Source organism: Mandrillus leucophaeus, unplaced genomic scaffold (genome assembly GCF_000951045.1).
Source record: "Mandrillus leucophaeus isolate KB7577 unplaced genomic scaffold, Mleu.le_1.0 Scaffold1054, whole genome shotgun sequence".
Lineage (NCBI taxonomy): Eukaryota > Metazoa > Chordata > Mammalia > Primates > Cercopithecidae > Mandrillus > Mandrillus leucophaeus.
In genome coordinates, this window is record NW_012098699.1 from 205347 (window position 1) to 224898 (window position 19552).

General features: G+C 39.4%; 1 protein-coding gene across 2 annotated transcripts in view; it reads right to left on the reverse strand.

Annotated features, from left to right (window-relative positions):
• Window positions 1-19552, reverse strand: part of TBX15 (T-box 15) — a 107831-nt gene that overhangs the window by 6222 nt on the left and 82057 nt on the right. For both annotated transcript variants that reach the window (XM_011982171.1, XM_011982161.1), the window contains exon 7: window positions 9759-9856. In XM_011982171.1, the coding sequence (XP_011837561.1) occupies window positions 9759-9856 (98 nt within the window). The remainder of the gene's footprint in view (window positions 1-9758; window positions 9857-19552) is intronic.

Sequence of the window (19552 nt, forward strand, 5' to 3'; positions counted from 1 at the left end):
CAAGTCTGTAATCCCAGCACTTTGGGAGGCCGAGACGGGCAGATCACAAGGTCAGGAGATTGAGACCATCCTGGCTAACCGGGTGAAACCCCATCTCTAAAATAATACAAAAAACTAGCCAGGCGAGGTGGCGGGCAACTATAGTCACAGCTACTCGGGAGGCTGAGGCAGGAGAATGGCGTAAACCCAGGAGGCAGAGCTTGCAGTGAGCTGAGATCCGGCCACTGCACTCCGGATGACAGCCTGGGTGACAGAGCAAGACTCCGTCTCAAAAAAAAACAAAAAAACAAAAAATGCTCTTGTGCACATAAAGTACTCAATACAGATAACAGCTATTTTTCAAAGTCCCCATAGAAAGAGAAGACTATGGTATTCATTTTATAGAGAAGCAAACCAAGATACTGACAAGTCTTTCTCCTCCTATGATCTAACAGCTTGTTAACTGTTAAATAAGACTGGAATTTCCAGCCAAGAGCAAAATGAGCACAAAGAGGAAGCCCATCCTCCTTGTTCATTTTCAACACTTGGCTGACTAGAGATTCTCATCACAGAAAAGCTAGGGCAGGGTGGGAGGCCAGGCCAGGCCACACTGATATAGGAGGGTATGAGCTGCCGCTCAAAGCAAAGCATGCCTCTCTTCCCTGTGCCCTCCTCGCCTCTGTACCTGCCAGGTCCTAAGTGCTCTGAGCATCTTGACAGAAATTTTATTTAATGGGTGAGTGTGGTCTATAGGGTCAAACAAACCCAGTTCCAATCCAAGCTGTCTTACTGATTAAGGACAGAACCGTAGCAAGTTAGCATCTCCAAGCCTTTTACACTATTAAGGAATTGCTGATATCTACTTTGTAGAGATGTTTTGAGAAATAGATAAGATATAATAACATATATTACAAAGTGCTCATAACTGTATTGAGCACATAGGCATTAATTTTTTTAAAAATAATTTTTAGTAGAGATGGGGCCTCACTATGTTGCTCAGGCTGGTCTTAAACTCCTGGGCTCAAGCAATCCTCCTATCTCAGCCTCAAAGCATTGGGATTACAGGCGTGAGCCACTGCACCTAGCTCAGCACATAAGCATTAACTATTCTCTTCTATGAGAGAAGAGTGAAGGAAGGAGAAAGGAACTTCGGTTCTAATGTGAATGGCTCTGCAGTGTTGGACTCTGTCTGTGGAGCTAAGCATCTTGGCCTCTCCCCACCCTGATGAGCATTATGTCCCAACAGCTACATGTTTGTTGTAACATGCTACAGGAACTTCCATTGCTGTGAATGATGGAACACTAGGCCAGGTAGCAGCTATGGCCCTACCTGTGCCACATTCCCAAAGGCTAACCTAACTCTGATTTCTCTCTGAATTATCTGTCCATCCTCCCTCACTTCCAGTTCAGGACAAGAATGGCTGCCCGTGTCTCCATCTTTCCTCAAATGAAGCAAAGTGGAATTGAGAGAACACAAATAGCTGGACTGTTGTCATTCCCACTATCCTTAGAGGTCTTAATTCACTTCTGAGAAGTGATTAAAATATAATGCCCTAAGTAGCTTAAAACTTTCAGGAGTTCGGTAGCATCTGTAGGATCTGTAGGTCCTGTAGGATCTGTAGGGTCTGTAGGATCAATCTCCTACAGCCCCAGCTCCCTTCATCCTATTTTACCCATGGACCAACATGAGGCGGCACACATGAAAATTCATATATGACATTAACTTGCTCCAATATCCAAGGCTAATGGCCAAAACAACCAAAAAGGATACGTTTAGCAGTAATTCCGTATGAGGACAATAACGTAGAATACACTTCATTTTACCATAAAGACAAGTTAAATGTGACCATGAAAATCCTGAATACTAAACCTGCTGACTTTTGCATCTCTAAATTGATCATTTCCAGATTGTAATATGAGGGCTTTCACATACAGTTTCTTTTTCAATTTATTTTGTTGTGCTTTTCTTCCTCCTCCCCCCAAATTGAAAAACAGTAAGGCGAAACTCCATCTGGGCTAGTAAAGAATAAATTTCCATGTAATTACTTGGTTCCATGAGCCAGACTCTTCTCTCGTATAATTCAATGGCATCTGTCTCTGAGGAGTGCTGATTCACTGTGTATCCCTGAGAAGTCTTCTTTGAGGCTTTCAAACAGGTAAGAGGTAAAATATCAGCACCCTATAGACTGATCCCAGAGAATAAACCCAGAGATCATAAAGTTTAATGAGCACAGCACTGTTCATCTCAACAAAAGAATTACTTAGTTGAGATGAGTACCATCCTCATAATGCAAATGTGAACATTAGAGTGCTAATAGGAAGCGTGTGGTTTCAATCTTAGAAAGATTCCTAATGAATCATTCTCCATAAAAGTCAAAGGAATGCACAGACCTAAACTCCTTCTCTTTAAAATAGCTTTGAATATATTCATCCAATCCTCATTTTGCACATTGGTCCTCTGTGTTCTGCTTCTTAGATGGTCCTATTTTATACCTACCACATTCCTTAGGTGGACTGCAGCATTTCTTCACTTTCCATTAACTTAATTGTTTTCTCCGCTACTTGTTTTACTGCCTTACTTGCCGCAGCATGCATCTGTTATCTTCATTTAGAATTAATCTGCTTCTTTCTGGCAACAGTATCTAGTTTTCCCACCACTGCACACTTTCTCCCACTCTCACTGCTTCACCCTTACCTTCAGGGAAGGCACGTGACTCAGGCCTGGACAATCAAAGCATCATTTTCACCCCCACCATAGTAATTAAAATTGAGATGACTCGATTAAAGGCAATTAGACTCAATGAGATTTTGGTAGAAATCTTAGGAGAAAGGTACATGCCTTTTCTCATCAGATTTAAACCTCAAAATATGTAGGTCCAGGGGTTCTGGTAAGCATGTTCATACCATGGGGAACCTGAGAACAAAGTCAGGATGATAGCAAAGTTGAGAAATGGAGTTGATGATCTTTTATGGGTGCCTACATTAAGCTTTGCCTAAAACTGGCTATTTGAGTCATTTCAGTTTCATGACCCAATGAGTTTCTTTTTTGCTTTGCCATTTGGGTTTTATATTATTTACAACAGTAAGAATCCTCACTGATATACCTCCATAATTCTATGGGTAATTCCACTATGAAACTGAAGGGGTAGGAATATTAAGATAAAGTTGGAAGAGACAGAAATAAAAATGACAACAGTAGGACTAGACTGTGAACCACTTTGTCAAATGGAGGCTATGGATGATTCCTTCCTAAGACATGATAAATCACCTATGAGTAGAAACAAGGTATTTTAGCTATGGAAATAGATATCTAGCTCTGTAAAAAATATCTAATAAGATAGTGCCTTTACTTTAAAAATATACATAATCTCTTAAATGGTTGCTGGCCTCATTCTGATCAATAAGAACAGGCTAAACAATGAAGTGAAAATGCTGGCAACTTTTCAAGATGATTTTTTCATATTAGTGTTCATGACAAATAAGGAATATAATGTACAGAATAGAAAAACAACAGCTGCTGTTTTTTTTTTTAATTTTTCTAAAAGTTCAGTAGAAAGAAATGCACAAATCTAAACAAAAAGACAATTTCAAAAACCAATTATAACCCCACAAATGGTGAGAAGATAAAAGAGGAGCATCTAAAGACATCAAAGTGACCATTCTCTGATAGGTTTGTGAAATGCAGTTAGATAAGACATAAAAGGAAGAATATATAAATAAAAGCAGGAAAAACAATGGTGTGATCTTGTGGGAATAACATTAGGATGCCCAAAATTAAGTGAAGTTTGTAGTCTTCCCTAACAGTAATACTCATATTTTTTCTTGTACTGGGTTTCTTTCTTTCAAAGTATATCACTTTAATTAACTATTCTTGTCATTATTTCTATCCCTAGAAGACTTAACATTACCCACAACAGCATGAGAAACACTAATGTTAATCGACTGCATGAGTGAACAAGTGACTCTTACTTCTTAGTACTAAAGCTTCAAGGTCATTTTACTCACTCCCCATATTATACATACTGACAGACGGATTCCTGAGACCATAAATAATTTTTCCCAACTTACTATCTTGTTATTTTCACTTAAGAATTTTGGGGGCCAGGTGTGGTGACTCATGCCTGTAATCCCAGCACTTTGGGAGGCCAAAGTGAGCAAATCATTTCAGGTCAGGAGTTTGAGACCAGCATGGCCAGCATGGTGAAACCCCATCTCTACAAAAAATACAAAAATTAGCCAGGCATGGTGGTGTGTGCACCTGTAGTCCCAGTTACTCGGGAGGCTAAGGCAGGAGAATCGCTTGAACCCAGGAGGCAGAGGTTGCAGTGAGCCATGGTACCACTGCACTCCAGCCTGGGTGACAGGGCAAAACTCTCGTCTCAAAAAAAAAAAGAAAAGAAAAGAATTTAGAGTAATTTCTTCATTTATTTTCTTCTTTTTTCTTTTCTAATCATCATGCCCTTCAAATTTTATCCCAAAGTTGTCTCTGGTTAAGTTTTGCCAAACACATTGACATTAGTCCCTATGATATAAAACCTAGCAGAGTTTATTCACTTACTCAATAACTATTTGAGTACTGAATATACACTCAACCAACTGGGAGCGTCTGGACCCAGGGATTTAATCATGTGGGGAAAAAATAGTGAGAAAAATGTGGATAAGAGACATTAATGAAAGAATGACACAAATAAACAAGAGTTTACCTTAAGGAGACGTGGCCTACTCTAGATGGCAGGGAATTTCCCCAAGGAAATCCTACTTAAGCTGTGATCTCAAAGACAGATAGCACTAAGAAGGCAAGTGGGTAGCAAGGAGACTTCCAGGGAAAGAAAACAACGTGGCAAGAAAGAGCACACTATGTTTGAGAAAGGGAAGTAAGATGAGTGATGCTGAAACAACAGAGAGAACGAGGGGAGGTGATATAGGCTGAAACTAGAGTAGTAATAATAGCAATAATAAGGATGATCATAGAGAACATTTTTGAACACTCAGTAAATCCTAGGCTCTTTCCTAAGCACTTTACATTCATTAATTCTCATTGTTGTTATCTCTATTTTAGAGGTGAGGCAGCAAAAGCCAGAACATGCAAGGTCTAGAGACAATGTTAAGGAATATGTCTTTCATAGGTGCAAGTAAACTGTGGTCATTGAGCAGCTTTAAGCAGACTGGAGATAGAAGGTTGAGGCACAAAGATGTGTGTTTTGAAAAAATGACTCTCATTTCTACATGAGGAATGGCTTGGAAGAAAATGTAGAGACTATGGAGGACATTACGGTCATGCAGTGAGAGGCGACGTCAGTGGAGAGTGGTATGGTAGCAAGGAAGGTTAGAGATGTGGACAGATTTAAGAACTTAGTAATGGTTGGGCATGGGGGTAGGGCAGGGAGGGAAAATTCCGGGATATCGAGTGTTCTCCTTTCCCGTGGAGAGGGCACCAGGCTGTGAGGTAGATGCTGACTCGGTTTTGGACATGCTGAGCATAAGAAACTTTGGGGACAAAACAAAATATGAAATCAATTACTGTTTGTTTTAATGGGTTGAATTGAGATGCTCTCTACCCCCTATCAGGAGCTCTTCATGATTATAGTGCAGAATTAGGATATTGCTCTTCTATAGCTAAAAAGGGAGTGCTTTAAAAAAATTCTATGTGATTATTCACTGGTAAGCTGTACATATGGCCATTATCCCTCACCTCAGCGATAACTAAGATCTGTGCAAATCGGCTATGTTTTGATCATTACAGTGACGTCACAGTTCAATGGCTCATGTCCACCTAATTGTCCTTCTTTCCCAGTATCTTACTTGTATGACTTGATCAGTAGGTGATCTCTCTCACTAACCAACCTCAACTAATACAAGTCAAACTGATGCAATTCAGTCACCAACAGAGATACTCATAATCCTGACCCTTTAACTGCCTGACAAACACTGAAACACCTAATGGTACTGAGTTCTGTAGTGATGTCTGCCAACTCTCTTGGATAATGGAGAGCTTTTGTAAATAGCAGGTCCCCTCATGTCCACAGATGGAAAGTTGGCAGTTCTGGTGTCATTGGTCCGGAATGATTCCTTTTAGAACAACAGTTATTAAACAGCTTGAAGTCACTGCTGACAAAGCTCTCAGTTTTGCCCACTCAAATAGCTCCATTATATACATGAGGAAGTTGAGGCACATATTTTATTCAAGGATATCCATCAGAACAACAACAGCATTGCACTTAGCTATAACTGACCTGGACTTTTATTTCCTTTTCCTTCTATGTTTATATTGCCTCAGTCACTTTCTCCAAGCATAACTTGCCTGGTTAGTTCCTTTCCCCTTGTCACTAGCAGTGTTCAGGCAAAAGCCATTCCTGAGTTAGAATCTTCATCTCCAGAACCTCCAGCCTCTCTAGACTCTCCAAACACATAAACGTCCTTGAGTCTAACTGAAGGCATCTGAAGACCATATACTTAACTTATAAAAAAATAAAATATTGACCTATTGAGAGTTAATGCTCAAGTTGTTGAACAATAAAAACCATTAATAGGAAGAGCAAACTAAAATCTTTGTGGAAAATTAAAGCTGTAGTAACAAAGAAAAAGAAAAATAACGTAATCTGGTGGAAAGGAAACTGTCCTGTCAAATAAGAGATCTGCGTTGATACTCTCAACTTAGTTCTGCCACCGCTTAACTACCGATATGATACTAGACCAGACTCGTCCAACCCATGGCCCAAGGGCTGCATGCAGCCAAGAATAGCTTTGAATGCAGCTCAACACAAATTTGTAAACTTTCTTAAAACATTATGATATTTTTTGTAGTTTTTTTAAGCTCCTCAGCTATCATTAGTTTTAGTATATTTCATGTGTGGCCCAAGATGATTTTTCATCTTCCAATGTGGTGCAAGGAAGCCAAAACATTGGACACCCCTGTATTAGACTGCATCATGCTTCAGTTTCTTTTTTGTGTCAAAGGCAGAAGATAATTAATCTCATGCATTCTTCTTTCTAAAACAACTATTTAAAATACTCTATTCAATGTGATTTTAAAAATAAAAAGATTTGAATTTTTGCAAAACTGTGGAGAATTTACCAAGTGCTTTCCTCGAAGTTTTATCAGCAGATGAGTCTTAATGACAAGAGAAATAAAAGATCGCAGCAAAGCCAGGACGAAAAAAGCATCCTTAACCTCATGTATGCAGAAAGACAGATCCACCCTCACCAGTAGCAGCACAAAACTGTCTAGGACTGCTATGTGACATGACAGATATTCATGTGCTTGAAACAATGAGGTGATATATGGACAGCTGGATAAGTCAGTTAATATTTGACACCAGTCTTAGGTTTGGTGCAAACACTGCCAATACTCACCTCATTAAAAGGGAATTACTGTAAAAAATAGACTACCACTGCAGTTTCCACTAGAAGTTCATTCCTCTCTATTCCTTCTAAGATGCAAAGCAGTTCAGCACGCACGGTTGTGTCTCTTCTCTTCATTTTATGAGTGATACTGTCCAGAGTTACTGAAACTCTTAGTTCTTAAGGGAAGAGCGGATGGTGTTGTTGGGTTTACATCCTTTGTTAACGTCAAGAAACCAAGCCACATATTTTTTAATAATGAGAATCTGGATCAACTTCAATGGATATTTCAAAAATATATTCCAATTAAACTATTTAATAGAGTCCTGGCTTTTTCTCTAGCCCCATCCCATCACCATATGTATCCAATAATTCAAGTTCTTTCTTCTCTTCCGATAAAAGTGAGAGTCACTGAAGTGTTTTGAAAGTTCAGTTTATCTGAAACCATTGTTTTCAAAATGTCAATAATAACCTTTCATACTGGCAAATTTTTAGTATAAGTACCAAAAAACCTACTATGCTGCACATCTAAGTAACCCATGCCGGCTTCCTGTGTCTGTGCCTGCCCAACGATCACCCTCAATGATTACTCCATATCCATGTATATATACACATTAGGTGATTGTGCTCCAAGATGAAGGCTGAGTGGCTCTGCACACCTGAGTCACAGTGCCACCAAGTGATCCCATTCAATATTCACTGGGTACGTACTGGGTGCCAGGCCCTGTGGTAAATCTTGGGGATACAGCATTGAACACAATTGCTGCCATTAATGCCTGCCCTCTGAAACCGGCAATATCACTGCCAACCTTCTCTGACCAACCTCCATGATACAAACTCCTGCTTAGCTAGAGCTTGGAAAGGCAATGAGTAAAGCAAGGGCAGATAAGCAAAGAAGCCATCTCAGAACTAAATCAAATCAATGACACATTTTTGTCTACACAGCATGTTTATATAAATTTCCTCACACACACACACAAATTATCCCTCTTTTGTAGGTGAGAAAGCTGGAATGCAGGAATAGAATTAAATTGCTTCAAATTTAGAGAATTTGTGACCATCAAAGATAAGGGCCTAGATTTTCCTGAGTCCCTTTAAGCCCCTGCCTCTTAATGGCCATCCATGAGGGCTTCAAACCCGTGATGACACCTTGAACAACTATTGACTCTGCTTCTAATCACAGGTTTGTAGGGAGGAATACATAAAAGAGATGGAAATTCTGGATCACTTACTTCACCAGATCCCTGTGAAAATGAACAGTCTAATCATGTTTTAAATAATTAATTATCAGAAAGGCAATATTCCCTGGTCCTGACACAACTTTGCTTAAGTGTCTACATACAGGGACATAAGGGCCTTGAAGGTGAAGATAATGAGGATGATGAAGACGATAATAAGTAGTATTAAATGCTTACTATGATTTTAAATGGACGATCTCATTTAATTCAAGAATTCTATTTGTTTCTACTTTTCCATATAATGCAGAAGATAAAACTGGGTGTCAGAAAAGTTGAGGGACTTGACCAAGGTCACAAAGCTAGAAAGGATCAGTGATAAGAGCCTAGCCTAGACCTAGTCTGACTCCGGAGTCTATGCTTTTAATCACTATGCTCATCTTAAAACCTGACAGATTTCAGCAATTTAGGTGACAAACCTAATTCAGTGTGCAAAATGTTAGAAGCTCCTCTGAAAAGGGAATGTAATATAATACATGGGTGCTATGCCTGGGGAAGCTACAGACTAAACTAAGAAAATCTGAAATAAATCACGACCCATCTGGCCACAGGTTTCCCAACCTGAGCTGCAAGGAAAGAAAAACTATAAATTGGATAAAAAGCACAAAGTTCAAAGCAGTAGAGGGGGATGTCTATTTAGTCCACCAGCTGAGAGGGGTGTTGTTTTATATAAGCAAAAAAGGAAAGAACACAAGTTGCAAGGTTCAGATAGGCTTGCAGCAGCCCACTCCTCACCTTGAGACCTGACACAATTTATTCCCATTGTCCAGAGCAAAGATTTTGCTCATCACAAAACTTTTCTTATTCTAGGGAAAACTGAGAAGGCTACCATGAGGAATAAATGAAGTGATTAAGAAAATCTCTTCAAATACCAAGGCATATGTGAATGCTTAGCAATATTAATAATAATATCATCATTATCATAATAATATATCATGTAATGATGATATTATAAATATATAACCGCACTGTCAGGAAGGGTGAGAGCATTTTGAGTGCCAGATGAAATGCTGCCTTTGGACCCAGCTCGTTTACCCAAGTGGTGATGCTTTGGTTATTTACAGAGCTCCTGAGTTCTCTTCATTCCAGGAGAATTGGTATAACCCATATCTTGGCCTGAGGCCAGATGTGCTATATTCAGTTGAGCTCCCCACTCTGTCCCTGGCCCTGTCACTAAGCAGAGGCCTTGCTCCAGGGCTTTACCTTGCTGCTTCTGCATGGTGGTGAAGTCTTCGAAGGTGAGTGTGCGCACAGGAGGTCTCCAGAATGCATAAGTCTCCATGATGGCTTCAAGTCCAGTTCTGACGAGAGAAAAGCCAGCAAAGGAAGTCACAAATAATCTCAAGAAATGCAATGACTTTTCAAAGATCCAGAGGTAGACTGTTAAACAGGTAATAAAAACATAGGTACTAAGATCTACCACCATCAGGGTAAATTAGGGTGAAAAAAACTCAAGGTACAATGATACTGGACTGCAGGGGGAATAACAAATTAACCCAATTCAGATAATTTGCAAGCAAATCTACAACTATGATGGAATTTTATTCTGACCCTCCTTTAAAGGAGGCTTGGTCTGCAGGGGGAAAAAAAAAGCATGGTAAGTGTTAAAGGTTAAGGCCACTAAAATCATGAGTACAGTTGTGGAGAAAGTAACATTGACTGTTTCTCTAGCACAGAACAATGTCGTCATCATTACCACAGTGCACTGACACAGCCTGACTGAGCGTCAGCTCCTCACCTTGGGTATGTACAGAATGAATGGAACTGTCAAACTGCTGTGGTTTTAATGTCTTCTTAAATCAACAGAGATGAGTAGAGCAACAGAAATAAAAGGAGAGGTAAGCAATGAAATAGAGTTGGGTTTCTGCTGTAGTAAGAAACACCTACCTGAAGATAAAGAAAGGGCTTGGTCTCAGAAATTATGGCTCAGGCAAAAAGACTAATACATTTCTCTAAACATTCATCTGCATTTTAGTAACCTAATAATCAATCTAGTCTTTGGTCATCACAAACTGTCAGAGTTCAGGAAGTATATAGTATTTTACAAGTACATTCTTTTAAGGCTCCTGGTTCATTTATATTGGAAATTCCATAAATTGGACCATGTGTATACTGTCTTTTTACCCTTCAATTAACTATATCTCTAATACATATGCAAGTGTTGATATACATCATTTTCACATGATTATTGAGGTTATCTCAGACATATTCTTGCTGATATCCATACCCTCAAAACAAAATATCAGCTGGGGCTTTGTTTGAAGCTTTGAACACAGCTTCTAATTACTGATTTTTCTTTTTAAAAAAACTGCTTCACTTAACTAAATAGAGGGAGGAGAAGTGTGGGACTTGTGAGAAAGGTGGGAGGAGAATGGGAAAGAGCAGATGGCATAAATCTTTTCATTGCAAAGTCACTGGAAGGTGGGTGGTATGGCGTCCCTTCCTGAAATGGATTAGCTTTCCCTTTTGAGATGAAACTTCTGCTGCCTGTGCTTCTTTCTTGGTAATGTATTTCCAGAGTTCTCTTCAGCCTTACATAACAAGAATAAAGACATTTTATTTTAGGTGAGAACAAATATCCTTTACTTAACAACAACTATAGGAAACCCTGAGGTTCTTCTCAGATGAACTGTTGATACGCTGATTGACTCTTTGTGTTGGAAAATTTCCTCTCTGAACAGGCCTCACTTGCACAGTTAACTTTCTAAAGTCTTCCCTGGAATCTTGGAGGCTTTAAATACACCAATGTTGGCAAACCAAACTCTGTATTTTAAGAAGAGGTTCAGACAAGAGAGTGTTGCATGGTGTTTATTAGCTGTTAATCTGTTAGAAGTAGGAATAGGAGACATCTCCACATAGTCACTCTACGTTAATGTTGAATACAGTACATGAAACTATTTGTGGAGAGAAAGAGCCCAGGCAATTAGGGAGTTCAGAATAATAAGGGGATAGGCAGATAAAGCCACACTGAGCCTGGATGGATAGAAGAAATAGATAGGCCAGGCTTAGGTCTTACTGCTTTGTTTTGGAATGTTGGCCACCCACCAGAATATCTTAGGATTCCCTTTAATGGCACAGGAGGCTCACTGAAAATGGCAGGGTCTTTATTGTTCCACCTCCTAGTTCATTCTTCCCAGGAACATGTACTGATGATGAGGACAAAATATTAGCTCAAGGACAAAGAACAGTCCCTTCTCAGTTCATAATAAAGTGCTAGAAGACTATGAAATTGCAATAATATACTGATACACTGCCAACGTTTTATTTGTTGAGTAAACAGAAAATGAACTTCATTTTCTATCCTAGTTCATTTTGTGCTGCTATAACCTACCATACGCTAGGTAATTTATAAACAATAAAGTTTATTTGGCTCACAGTTCTGGAGGCTGAGAAGTCCAAGAGCATAGTGCTGGCACTTGGTAGGGGCCTTTGTGCTGAGTCATACATGATGAAAGATGGAAGGTCAAGAGAGGGCAAGAGCAAAAGAGAAAGGGTCCAAACTCATTCTTTCATCAGGAACACACTCCTATGTTAATTAGCCATTCATGGGGCACAGCTCTCAGAACCTAATCACCTCTTACAGGTCCCAGCTCTCAACACTGTTGTATTGCAGATTAAGTTTGGAACATATAAACTTGGGGAAACATGTTCAAACCACAGCAGTTTCATTTTCATAATAGGCAAGAAGACTGTGACGAAAGTGTTAACAGTTTTATTTTATTTAAGCGGTTAACTCTATATAGAATAGTGACCATTTATTCATTAATTCAAATCTAAAATCCAACTAAAAGAACTGAGTTGTAAAAGCACAGATTTTAAATCTGGGAAGAATCTTGGATGTCATCTACTATACCTCTTATGATATCATCTTGAATGGTTATCCACCTCTGTTGGTATACATATTCCCAGGAAAATTTTCAGTTTTTTGATAGATCTGATATAACTTTCACCCTCTGGTTCCATTACCAATAAGTAAATAGTAAGAGGACAGGCATTTCCCACAAGGAGTCCACCTGCCACATCCTCAGCAGGGAGACCTTCCTTAGCTAAAGAACATAATGTACAACATGCCGCATATGGACGCATATGTAATCCATCCAGGGGTCTGTCACAACAAGGATCAATTTGGTAGTGGAATTGTATGGGGAGGGTTATGGCTCCCAAAAAAGTAATGGTTAAGACCACACATGCCTAACCATCTTATTAATCCACAGTGGATGTATGTCTCATAAATATATCCTACATAGCATATATATATAAATTATTCTATAATAGAAATGATCCTATAATATATATTATCCTACGGAGAATAATATTGGTCTCATAGATTTATATTATTGATTTTATTTATGTATTCAGTGTGTATTGCTTTTTAGAAAAATTAATCCTATTCATTTACCATATTCCACCTCTTTTATTTGTCCTCAACCCTATTATGCTTCATTGGATAGATCTAATTGTTAGAAGGTACTAGTTCTATAAATCAATATTTGGTGTAGTGCCATGCCAAGATTAAACAATTCACCTCTCTCCACCACTAGTATGTTCGCATCTCAAGGGCTTGGGTCCCATGTTCTTCTATGCCCAGTTTTCTAGCACAGTGCTGGTTACAGGGTAAGATCTCAAATGATATGCATTGAATTAATAAGTAGAGGAATTAATGCTTTATTGCTGAGTCATTCTTACACTTTAACAAGCATTCACTGTTCTAAGTCTAAAACTTAGGAACACAACTTGGTGTAAAATAAAGTCTCTGAAGACAGAAAAGATCCTCCAGTATTAGAGATTTGAGAATTGTTTCTATAGCTTATTGTGATTGTGCCTTTATTAACTTCAGACTCAGAGAGGTTTGCATTTTCATTGTATTTTTTCCATTCCAGTCATAGAACTTCTGAGCGTCAGCAGAGTCTGAGTTCCCTCGCAGGGGCATCTTTTCTTATAAGAGTTCACCCCTCATCTTTTCTTATAAGAGTTCTTGCCAACCACCTATTAACATCTTCAGTCAGTTGGATGTCTAGTCAAAATTTACCCTGTGCTACATATTGTTTATCCATTTGTCATCCTTTTACCCTAGTTTTGTAAAATTTTATCTCCAAGTTTTTAAAAGTGAATTCATTGTCTAACAGGTGAAAAAAGCAGTCTTAGGTAATGGTATGCCATTAACGTGTTCCACATGGTGAGCCTCTCAGGTCTGCTGAACACCAGAGACCTGATGTCATCTCTGAGATTTCCAATCAGAGAGAGTCAAATTGGCCAGTGTCCCCCTCTTGCTCATTTCTCCCTGTTAGCTCCAGTGACAACACAGGCCGTATCAAAACCACCTTTGTTCAGTGCTTTGGCTATAATCACCTCTCTGGTTTCCAGACCTCTTCTCTTTAGGCTTTTCAGGTTGCTCACTGGCCAAGCCAACAGAATGTGCTGAAGAGAAGGGGAAAGAGGAAGAAAAGAAAGCAAGCCAAGGACCTCTTTTGCAAATTGATGATGCCTTGAAATCAATTTATTTGGAAAAATAGTCAGACTACAGAAAAAAAAATCCTTCCAACGTTTTCAGTTCAAAAAAGATGGCAGGATCATTCCTTCAAAGTTCAACAAATATTTGATAAGTACAACAATAATTGTAATAACTTTCATGACCCTACTTGGTAGCACTCCAATACATATTTCTGCTTTTCATTTGTCTTGAGATAGGGAGTTGCTTTTTAATTTTTCCTTTGTTTATTTTCTCTTTAGTTCTGACTTCCTTAATTTTTATTCTTCCCCATACTATTTGCTGGTGACACTGGTAACAAAGGGAACATATGCTATGGGTTGATAAGGTCATTGGTCGTCTCTCAGTGGAAGACAGAAAAAGACTAAGGGAAGCCTACTGAGACAGAGGTTATATGCTAAGTTCAGGAAATGTAAAGACAGAAAAGACACAGGGTCTCTACTCTTTACAACTGTCTTGTTTTTTTAAAAAAGGAACAAGATATAAATGACTAGTTTCTGAACTATGCAGTAAATGTTACACTGAAGGCACGTATGCCAAGATGCCATGGAGTATTGAGCAATAATCACTTAATACACCTGAAAAACTCAAGGAAGATTCCACAAAAGGTCAGTTATTTAAGCTTACTATTAAAGAGTACTCAGCCATTTTCCATCTAGAAAAGAGGCAGGAAAAGTTTTTCTAGTAGACTTAACAGTATGTGCAAAGACTTGGAGGTATGCAAGAGAAAGTATGTTTTCAGGACTTAGTTCAGGGTGACTGGAGCCTAGGGTACAGAATGGGAGAGGGGCAGTAGACATCATGAACATTTATTCCATGTTAGGTGCTTAGATTTTATCCCATGGGTGGTGCTGTGCCTCTGATCCCCTTTATTTTCCCTTCTAGTATTTGAAAGGACATATAACTAGAATATACTGTTCCTTCAGATATAATTATCACATCTCAACATTCATAGATTTTCTTGCTTGGTTGAGGTAAGGCCAAACCTTCCATACTTCCTTCTCCTTCACTGGATCTGAAATAGAATTACTCAGATCAAAATATCCAGATTACTCAGGAATTTTATTGTCCAGGGATATTCTAAAAGACCTCCCAGCAGAAGTGTGCAAATTGACTAAAAACCTAACAATCATTCAAAACTTGGCATTAAATAGTACCATAAGTACATCTACATGAGGAAGTAGCTGTCATTAACGTGCCTTGCAATGGCTTGGGAGAACAAGTGTCCAATGGACAGGTGCCTGGAGTTGAGTTAAAATTGTTCCTTACCAAGTGATTCCCAACTTGAGAACCCTGTCCTCCCTTGGCATATGAATCAGTAGCAATGGCAGTCCATAAACAGTTTTCACTGACTCAAGAAGTGTAGTAATAACCCATGATCACACAAAGTTGGTTAACTAGAATATTAAGTTTCTTTGCATTTGACTGAAATTGTCTAACTTTAATTCAGCAATGCTAAAATCACATAAGGGACAAATTAGCATCACGGTTAAGAGCACAGGCTCTGGGGCTAGATTACCTGGCTTCAAACTGCAACCCTGCTGACTATAAATGCAAACTTGGCCAAGTTATATAACCTCTTCATTTCTAAGTCTGCCTATCTATAAAACGGAGATAGTCATAATACTTCCTCCTAACTGTGATTTAATAAATGCAGACTGATTAAAGACAAAATGTATCAAAACAAGAGAGAAAACATAATGAAAGTTTGAGGACCATTGGTCTAACTCAAGTGAAAGAATTCCAACCATTCTGCTCAGATTGTGACCTATAATAGAAGAATATATTCTTACTTCACTGAAATCCAAAGTTCTGTCAGCCGTCTGGCTCTGGATTAAATGTGGAGGGAGCTATATGGTACCTAATTCCATTTTTCATTGTCTTCTCAAAGAAACAAAAACGTGTCCCTCAAGTCCCTGTAGGCCTCATTATCTTGCAGAGATTTCAGACTCCAATATGTTGGCCATTAAAAAGACGTCCCTCTGTTCGATGACACCATCCCTGGGCAAAAGCCACATATAACAAAATGATTGCCAATTTTCTCTGGCAAGTTCACACAGCCAGGAGGACAATGGTGGAAAAGGCTCATGACAAGGGAGGGAGAACAAATAAGGCAGAAAAAAATGTTAAGTACTGGCTAAAAGACCACAAGCCAAGGAATATGATAAACAGCTATGGCCTGCATGAAAAGCAGGAGTCCAGCTGGATCATCTGCCAGAATCCAGCACAGGGCCAGCTATCTTGAACTGTAGATGTGGTAGAACCTGATGTAGTGTCCAGCACGTATTGCTTCCTTAGATCTGCTAAATGGAAGAAGGCACCCATGCCAGGGATAACAAAAGGGTATGCAAAATTTGTGGGGGCTGGTAAGATTGCCAGGAAAGAGCAGAAAGAGATTGGCTGGAAAAATATACCCAATGGCTTTAAGGAAACCAAATGAAAATATAGAAATTGAAAGTGAGATAGACACTTGAGATGTCATGCTGGTTAAATTAAAGACAAGTGGTCAGTTTACTGACTCTAAGCTCACTATATGAGCCTTCAGGAGTGACAGGGAGCCAGAGGTGGACAAAGATACAATTTCTGTTGATGAGCAAGCTATGTCTAGCAGAAGAGAGTTAAATCATTCTCTGTAGGTTGTCATTAGCTGGATTTACAAATTCTTAAAGCTAATACCTCATTGTGTTCAGTCTTACCATCAGTAAAATGGGAAATGGTGCATTGACATCATCAACTTGGAGATTAAAATGGACAATTTGGACCACAGATACTCTATGAAATAATTATTACTATTGTTTGTATACTTATTATTTGAATGGCTAAAAATAAATATATGAGGTTAAACTGTATGAAATTGCTAGCATTTTGCCATTTTTGACCTATAAATACAGTATTTTTTATGTTTAACTTAACTGATAAAGGTATAGATAAGATTTGAGTTACTTGGTATAATAGAGAACTCTATCAGCAAATTTTAACTGAGATCCTCTGTATACCCTTTCTCCTCCCACCCCCAAAGACAAGTTGTTTCAGATTTCAGCAAAAATAAACTGGCCCTGGGATTAATTTCTAGCTGACTTTTCCTTGTCCCTTCTTTTCCTCCTGTTAATATTAGGCACTTTGATTCCTCACCTTACCTTCCACCTTCTATTACTGGATGTTGTGAGGAGGGGCTGGCCCTCCAACAGGGGACTCCTATTTGTGCCCAAGAGAAGTGGTTCTTTATAAACATAGCCATGGGACAGCAGCTGCTGAAGAGGTGATAATGGGAAAGTTCTTTGCTCCCAGATATTTTCTCCACCACCATTAGAGAGAAATTATTTCTCGCAGGTTAAGTATCAACCTCGTTAAACATCCTTTTTCAGTGAGCAAATATATCCATTCCCGTAATGCAATGAGTGGCTCCATTTTTAGATCAGCATCCTCTGACACGTTATGTAAAAGGACACTAGGCACCAAGAAGGACTGCCACCAGCCACATTCCCAGCAAACAGCACTGCTGGCTGCAAACACTCTAAGAATATAAGCTCAGACTCAGATGTCTTCTTGTGCCTCATCCTGCAAGCCCTATTGTTTCTCCAGTGAGGGGCAATGCATTAAAACTACTTACCCATTAAAAAAAAAAAAAAAAAAAAAAAAACTTCCTTGTGATACAGAGCCTGCCACTGACTCCTTTATGATAGGTTCTAAGTTATAGAATTTGAGTGTTCTGGCTCAGGCCTCCAATGGTGGATTTCAAAGAGAAAAACATACCCTCCTAAGAAGTTGTACCAATTCCCTGGGCTAGAGAAGGGCCATTCCACTTGGGCCCTATTGTGGGACCAACAGCAGTGGCTTTGGGGTATCATGCCAGCTGGAAATATCTGGAGGAAACTGTGTCAGATGGGACAGTCCTGCCTGCAGCCGTACTAGATGCAATGAAGGCTAGGAGTAAGGGTAAAACCCAAGGTCACAGACAGGATGAAGGCTCTGTCAGAGGAAATCCCAGTCTTTCACTCCATAGCACGTTTAAGACAAGTTCATAGAACCTTTCACTAACCAGACAGACCACAATCTTAATCATCTTATTTTTATGTGTGTGTTTGCTTTGAAGGAAGTCCCTGAGAATTATATAAAATTTCCCAAGCTGACTTGTGCTTTCTGTAAAATCTTGGCAGCCGCCCCATCAAGGACAAAGCTTTCACATCAGATTTGGGACGAAAGATGCAAAGTCTCTTTCCTTCCACTTCTTTGGTTATCTCTTTCATGTGCAGGGTCTTGGCAGTTGTCATGCTCCCTCTAGCTGAGCACGGTGGACTCTCCAGGTATGCGTGCACATGCACTTCCCAGGGGTGCTTCTCGAAAATTAGACCCAGCGCAAAGACTCTTGCCCCTCTTCAGCTTCAGGATCTTTGTCTTCTCCTTGGTGCAGGTTCCCCATTGGGGTGGCCATCCTCAAAGACATAATTTTACCTCTTGGTTCACTACTGCATGGCCTTTCTCAACCAAACTTCATTTTGCTTTAACTCAGTCTCTGGGAATCACTTCTTTTCTGAAGCTCACAGGCACTGAAAATTGCTAGGTATCCTCCTTCAGGGAGCCAGAAATACACAGACATGCCCCAGCTATCCAGAGCCAGATCAGAGGGCCTCAAGGGTATGTGTGTCTAATCTGCAGTTAGGCTAAATCAGTGTCTTACAGCAGCAATCAGTCTCTGACTTTCATCAAAATTGTCATTAATTTTAAAGCTAAGCCTATTTAGAGATTTGCTCTTTCTTCCCTCCTTATGTGGTATTCAAAACTAGCTCCTCACTGCTGCTCTACCTGCTTTCCCCCTGGTTGGGATAGGGTTTTCTCTCTCTAATGTTCCTGGGTTTTATATTCTGTGCCACTCATCAACACCTTTTTACTGTTTTGTAGCTAATTGAAAAATTATTATTTTATTCTGTATTCCTGGCACCATGAAAAACAAAAATATAAGAACAGAAACCTGGAATAGGTACAGTCCCAGTCTTCCAGGAGCTTATATTGTAGTAGAGGGGAGAGCCCAGGAACACAGAGCACAAGATCAAAACAAACAAACAAACAAACAAACAAACAAAACTCAAGCTGAGAAAAGCTATTTTTTCCTGAAAATGGTCAAGTGTTACTGTCTCCCCCAGTAGGAGAAGTCTCCCAGAGGCAACCCTGGATATTGTGTCTGAGAGCTATAGGCCTGATAACAGGTGAACACTGCCCCCTCCCACACAAACACCCAAAGCCAGATTCAGGCCACACAATTTCTAAGAAATCTAGAAGTAGAAACAACTTAGAAAAAAATAAAAAAAACAATTTCCCTCCCATTGCAGACACAATGCCTGGACACAAAATCTGTCAGTGATTTCACTCCAGAAGAAATGGCCATCTGCTATTCTTCCCCACAATGTGAACACACACATACACCCACTCCTCTCTCTCTCTCTCTCTCTCTCACACACACACACACACAGAGTCATATACAGGTATACTTATACATGCACACATTCACACA